Source organism: Leiobunum rupestre, chromosome 2, assembly GCF_980474605.1.
Source record: "Leiobunum rupestre chromosome 2, qqLeiRupe1.1.hap1, whole genome shotgun sequence".
In the NCBI taxonomy this organism is placed as follows: domain Eukaryota; kingdom Metazoa; phylum Arthropoda; class Arachnida; order Opiliones; family Sclerosomatidae; genus Leiobunum; species Leiobunum rupestre.
In genome coordinates, this window is record NC_143385.1 from 70,591,093 (window position 1) to 70,597,091 (window position 5,999).

The 5,999-nt window shown below is 41.2% G+C and overlaps 2 protein-coding genes across 2 annotated transcripts; both read right to left on the reverse strand.

The window, feature by feature from the left end:
- Positions 1–1,346: 1,346 nt before the first annotated feature.
- On the reverse strand, positions 1,347–3,836 carry LOC149958910 (uncharacterized). Its single transcript, XM_090165083.1, has 4 exons — positions 3,740–3,836; positions 3,230–3,516; positions 2,416–2,791; positions 1,347–1,814 (listed from the first exon to the last, which is right to left on the reverse strand). The coding sequence occupies exons 2-4, from the start codon at positions 3,353–3,355 to the stop codon at positions 1,696–1,698; spliced, it is 621 nt and encodes a 206-aa protein (XP_090021209.1). The 5' UTR covers positions 3,356–3,516; positions 3,740–3,836; the 3' UTR covers positions 1,347–1,695.
- Positions 3,837–3,889: 53 nt separating this feature from the next.
- Positions 3,890–5,000, reverse strand: LOC149958911 (uncharacterized). Its single transcript, XM_090167286.1, has 2 exons — positions 4,432–5,000; positions 3,890–4,069 (listed from the first exon to the last, which is right to left on the reverse strand). Exons 1-2 carry the CDS (start codon positions 4,744–4,746, stop codon positions 3,890–3,892), a joined length of 495 nt encoding a protein of 164 aa, XP_090023412.1. The 5' UTR covers positions 4,747–5,000.
- Positions 5,001–5,999: the final 999 nt, after the last annotated feature.

Genomic DNA, 5,999 nt, shown 5'->3' on the forward strand with positions numbered 1-5,999 from the left:
GGCTGGACGAGAACGGCTGATTGCAGCTGCGGCTGGACGGAACGGCTGGTGGCGGCTGGTGGCGGCTGGTGGCGTCAGAACTCGTTGTAGAAATGGCTTATTAGACACCTAGTCGGACTCGTTCTCCCTCAAAAATATTATTTTTTTTATAAATCTGATCAGGAATTTGAGAAAAGTTTGAGGTCGGAAGCTGATTGCGGCTGTGGCTGAACGGAACGGTTAGCTGCGGCTGCGGCTGGACGGGAACGGCTGATTGCGGCTGCGGCTGAACGGAACGGTTAGCTGCGGCTGCGGCTGGACGAGAACGGCTGATTGCGGCTGCGGCTGAACGGAACGGTTAGCTGCGGCTGCGGCTGGACGAGAACGGCTGATTGCAGCTGCGGCTGGACGGAACGGCTGGTGGCGGCTGGTGGCGTCAGAACTCGTTGTAGAAATGGCTTATTAGACACCTAGTCGGACTCGTTCTCCCTCAAAAATATTATTTTTTTTATAAATCTGATCAGGAATTTGAGAAAAGTTTGAGGTCGGAAGCTGTAGCGTCGCGGCTGGAAGGGAACGGCTGCGGCTGGACGGGAACGACTGATTGCGGCTGCGGCTGAACGGAATGGTTAGCTGCGGCTGCGGCCAAAGGTGGGCATTTCATGAACTTTTGATGTTCATTCACTCACTAGTTGGAGCAATACCACCTTAAGTCGGCAGCTAACGAAATTAAATAAGAAAAAACTTTTATCATCCTCCAAAATCTTTGTTTGAGTACATAGTCCAAGTCGTAATACCTATTTAAGTAAGAACGATCGCGCTCTTTTGGTAGGAATGGAAAAAGAACAGTTCGTTTCGGGATCTTAAACCGAATTCCCGGCGTGAACGGTCACGTGATACCTTTATCACTTCAAACCTTAGGCGATGTGGGTTCATTTTAGTATTTTAGACCAAATATCTCAAATATGTTAATATTTATGCGAAATATGTCAAATGGAAAAACTGTTAGCCAATATTATAAGTTGATACAGGAGATAACACTAGGAAGAATTTTTCTGGTCAAAAGATTTATCCTTTTTTTCGTTAACAGTGATATTTCGTAGCTTGAACGAATATCATTTTTTAAGTCCCAATCGATATTTGTGAGATCATTTTTCTGGTCACTAATTTTTTTCAAAGCGTGAAATATATTGCGACTAAATTCAGAGTAAAAATGTTCAAAATTTAGGTTTGCAAGACGACCCATTTCCAACCAAACAATTTCCAGTTGTAACTTTATTTTTGTGAGCAATATTACAATTATTGTATTACATCTATTAATAACAATAAATAATTTTTATGCCTCATTTTCGGTTTTGTTGTCTTTCGTTTGCGCTTAGAATTTTTCCAAATGTGGTTTTCGATATTCCTGATATAGAAAGCCTAGCGCGTCTTGGTCGTTTAAGCGATCCTCCTACAGAAAACATTCTTTCGCAAGCAGCCGACGTTGCGGGGGCGGACAAATGTCTTTTCGCGAGTGCAGCGATAGCTGGGTATTTATGTTGGTTCTCTCGCCAATACATTAATGGACATGAGAAATCGGGACTTGCTGGTGTATCATTTAAGTAGGAATTAATCATGTCTTTAAGGGAGCCTGGCTCCAACCTTTGCCGCTTTTTGTGCATTAACGCGAAATGACTTGAGGTTGGTTTATTGTTGCAAGCCGTTTCATGGCTACTAGGGACAGCTGGCACGAAAAACTGAGGCGTAGTTCGTAAGCATTTCTATGGCGTCGTTTTCCGATAGAGTCTTGAATTGCGGATACATTTGCGCCCATGGTGGTTCGCTAAAGTCACCTGAAAATACATCAGAAGTTTCAAATATATTTCTTAGGTCGAAGGATCCAAATGTTATTTGCTAGTAGTATAATTTTGGCCACAGCAAATTTTCTATGGTAGAAGCTCTTTCACTGTACAACGGCCTCAAAGTATTGGAAATTATTCCGCTAGCCTACTTCTTCGTAATCTCGTTATTATTGGATATATAAATAACTTTTTAGACCCGTGGCCATAAATTAATTATTTTCTACTCCTTTATTAAGTGTTCTTTACGATGGCAAGGTCCCCAGGTCCCCAGTAGCACAGGCCTTACGGGTCAACGTCGCCCCAACGGTTGGCAAACTCGCATCAAATGTCCGGGTAGCGCGACGTGGCGACAATTTCTGCTGACTGCATAACCGCTAAACAACCAACGGTATTACGACGTCGTTTTGACGTTGGTTGCTTAGCGGTTTTGCAGTCGGCAGCAACTGGTGCCACGTCGCACCACCCGGACATTTGATGCAAGTTTGCCAACCGTTGGGGCGACTTTGACCCGTAAGGCCTGTGCTACTGGCGGTTTTACAACCATGCCTTCAAGAATTGAAAGAACTGTAAAGTGTTCTTCGACGATAATTACCTTTAAAAATAAATAATTTTTGCCTTGGGTCGCCCATGGCTGGTAGTATGTAAAATGGATCGGAGAGGTGACCACTAAAACGAGATTCCATATCTTTTAGGATGTTGTTTCGAAGCGCTGGAAATTTCGTAGTGCTGTTGTTATATATTGCGTCGAAAGCATCCAATAACTTCATCACCACGACTGCGATCTGCGGGCCATCTCCTTGAAGACAGTCTGTGGCGTCTTTCAGTGGTAGTAGCAAAGTATATAAAACTTTTATTTTGGTAAACTTGCTAGGAGAAGGTGCTTCGGTTATTCCATGAGTCGTCAAAGAAGGTACTTTATCATTTAATGCTTGCATGACAATTCTCGTCACTGCAGTCCTCATTACAGGCTTAAAGATAAAGAAACCCAATATATAAAATATACACTCGAAATATAAGTAAAAAAAGCGTTTGGCCCTTGGTGTTTTAGTATGGTTTCACTAATACAGCTGATAGGGGAGAACGGTACCAGGGCGAGTTACTTATTTGACCAGACACGTCACGAAGGCGCACGACATTAAACTGTAATGTTCAAATTAAAAAACAAAACAAACCTATCAAGTAGATGACAATATTTTAATTTAAAACGGGAAGCTCTCTAACACCCCGCCCCTGGGCCTTAGCAGTTGAACGGGTGAGCAACCGTTGGAGTTTAACTTTAGGAAGGACGCGCAGATAATAACGCCAATTACATTACAGGTGATAAGTAAGGTTTGTTTATTTCTGGTTAGTGGTAAACCATATAGATCAAACGTTCTTGTACTTCACAAAAGTTAAAATAACTCTACCATTAACAATCGCTCTATTGAAAGGCATAAGTAACTCCATCGCGTTTTGGGTGGGCAAACTAAGTCAAGCCCGTTTGTGTTGGCTTTTAGTTTCTCAGTCCATTGCGTTGATCGCCGAAAAAACATAATCACCCCGTTGACATAATCGCACACCGGCTTTGACGTGGTGTCACCTTGAAGATTATTGACCACAACGAGTTGTAAGGTATGTGCAATACAGCCTAATCGAGTCCATTTGGCTTTTTGAATAGTGTTTTCGACCAGAATCCAACTAGTATCGCTCCAGGCTAAAAACATATTGAATTACTTAAAAATGAAATTGGACTACCTTTAAAATTTCACAATGGTCATTGCGTGAAAAGGTCATTGAAAAGAACTCCGGTCTATTTCCTCTAGTTTTCGACTTGGAACCACTCTTATTACTAATATTACCATAGGTAACATAATACTCGTAACTATGCCACTCTCCCTTTGCTCCATAAAAAATTCTTAAATGAAGGTCTGTTTCACCTGGGACTTGTTAAAACGAGGACTGTAAGCCTTTTCCGCTGCATTATTAGTTCTAGTGATCCATTTTTGACGCGCCTCATTGGCTAGCGACAGGGATTTCCGTTTCCTGATGACGTCATAAATACGCAATCTTTTTAAAACAGACCTTCATTACACGATTGTACCCAGTGGCATACTTATGAGTGTTATGTTACTTATGATATTACCATCGTCTAACTCATCAGCGTTGTCATCATCGGAATCGTCAACATCAAAGGGTTCCGCATACATTTCTTGTAGATTAAAAGCTTTAATCATGTTACTGGCGTTGTCGGCGCAAACTGTAACAACCTATTTTTTGAGGGACAATTAAAGGTCTTTCCACAGCCAATTAGACGGATTCAAGTTTGGATTTAGGGCCTGATTAGGAAAGATTGTTAAAGGGCACACCAACAAAATTTACCACCACTTTCGGACAGCGCTTCTTTTTAGCCCTACAACCGACGTTGCTTATTTGAACTCAGAACTGACCACAGCGCGTACCGTGAACATTCACTAGGGCTAGTGAAATAAGCTGTCATGAGGCCTCATGGCCCGTCGATTATAAAATGGGGCCTCACCTTGCCCGATTCTTAATCTGCGGTGCCTCAAATAATTCTCAAATCTTTTGGTCTAAGCAAGCCTTAATCCAAACCTCAGTAAGACTTAATTACCTGCGTTGACGTGACGCCAAGATTACTAAGAATTTGTTCCAGTTTGGCAAGTATGTTTTCGCCAGTGTGTTTTGAATCGAAATGCGTAAAAGCCAAAGTGCGATGTTCCAGTTGGAATGTTTCATTGATGTACTGCCCAATGACCCCCAAGACTCCTTCCCTCGAGCTTGAAGACCAGATGTCCAGCATAAGATGTAAGAAAGAAACTCCACTCAGCGACTCCATTAGCTTTGGTGTAATCTCTTCGGTTATTACTGTTCTTAAATCTCTCCTGAGCGTCCGACGACTTTGCAGGTTAATTTGGGGTAAAAACATGTTTATGAACGCTTTGAAGGCCTTCCCTTCAACGAAGCTTAGTGGGAGTCCGTCAACCGCCACCAAGTCAATCAAGCATTGCTTAAAGCATAATTGCTGCTGGGACGTCAGTGGAGTCTTAACCACAGCACTTTTCAGGGGTAAAGCGTGCGACTGCAAAACGGCTAAGTTATTTTCCGATAGGGCGGTATTTTCAGCGACTGCGACGTCTTTGTGTTTTCTCTGTAATTATAAATATATCAATGGCGAGCAGATCGAGGTTCGACAATTGTGGTAATACTATAGCGTAAATAGTAAAAGGTCCGTTCCAGAAACGTTCCTAGTCGAGCAGAAAGTTCTATAACTATGGCAATTCGCGTTGTGATATGATAACGCTGGCAAAAAGCAAACAAGGTGGTCTGAATGCCATAGTTCTACTACGTTCTGCAAGACTCGAAGCGTTTCTGGGACGGGTCTTTAGTCAACACACCTGTAAGTGACGTTCAAAATTTGCTGCTCCTTCACCTTTTTTCGTTTCGTGACAAATTTTACAGGTCATTACCTTATTTGGACCCGGTATGTTAGAGCCAACTTGAGAGACTGATCCATTATAATCGAAATATTTATTAATGTTGTTTTTACCAAATTTCCCGGCGGTAAATTTGGAAAGAAAGTTTGGACAAATAATCAAATTTTCCGTTAGCGATTGCAAACCCGACGCGCTAGCGATTACGTTATTCATTTCTTACGCGTATCACTGCCTAATGCGGTACTAAAATGTATCCCACACTCAAATGATATTTTAAATCTTGCAGCCGTGACGTGTCTATAATATTTTTAGAAGACGATAACAAATGCAGTTAGAAGTGAAAAATATCTAACAAGTCGTTAAAAAAACTGGTCCAATATTCGCTCTCAAAATCAAAACGTAAGTTGTGATTAGATTTATGAATTATTTAATTAAAAAATAACCTATATATATTATCAACCAAATATGTACGAGCTAAAATATTAGGTTTTCGGATATCAATGTTATTAATAGGCTTAAAATGTATTTGACATGTTCACGCCGTGAATGACCTTCACTAGTTGCCGTAATATTTTATCGCAGTTGTAAATTTTAAACCTGATCGTCGACAATTTGCTCTTTCTCAATTGACATTTAAAAAATCATTTAACATTCATTCTTATCTCGATTTTTGACTAACAACCTCTAAACGTTTTTTTTCTCTAAAAATAACGTTAATTCGATACAGTATGGATCGCGGTTTCGG

Excerpts from the sequence above, each read along its gene's own strand:
- LOC149958911 (XM_090167286.1), bottom strand. The coding sequence starts at position 4,746 with ATGTTTTTACCCCAAATTAACCTGCAAAGTCGTCGGACGCTCAGGAGA. Across the intron at positions 4,070-4,431 it reads TTGGCGTCACGTCAACGCAG|GTTGTTACAGTTTGCGCCGA; the intron begins GTAATTAAGTCT and ends CTCAAAAAATAG.
- LOC149958910 (XM_090165083.1), bottom strand. The coding sequence starts at position 3,355 with ATGTTTTTTCGGCGATCAACGCAATGGACTGAGAAACTAAAAGCCAAC. Across the intron at positions 2,792-3,229 it reads CAATAGAGCGATTGTTAATG|CCTGTAATGAGGACTGCAGT; the intron begins GTAGAGTTATTT and ends TTTATCTTTAAG. Across the intron at positions 1,815-2,415 it reads AAAATTATTTATTTTTAAAG|GTGACTTTAGCGAACCACCA; the intron begins GTAATTATCGTC and ends ATGTATTTTCAG.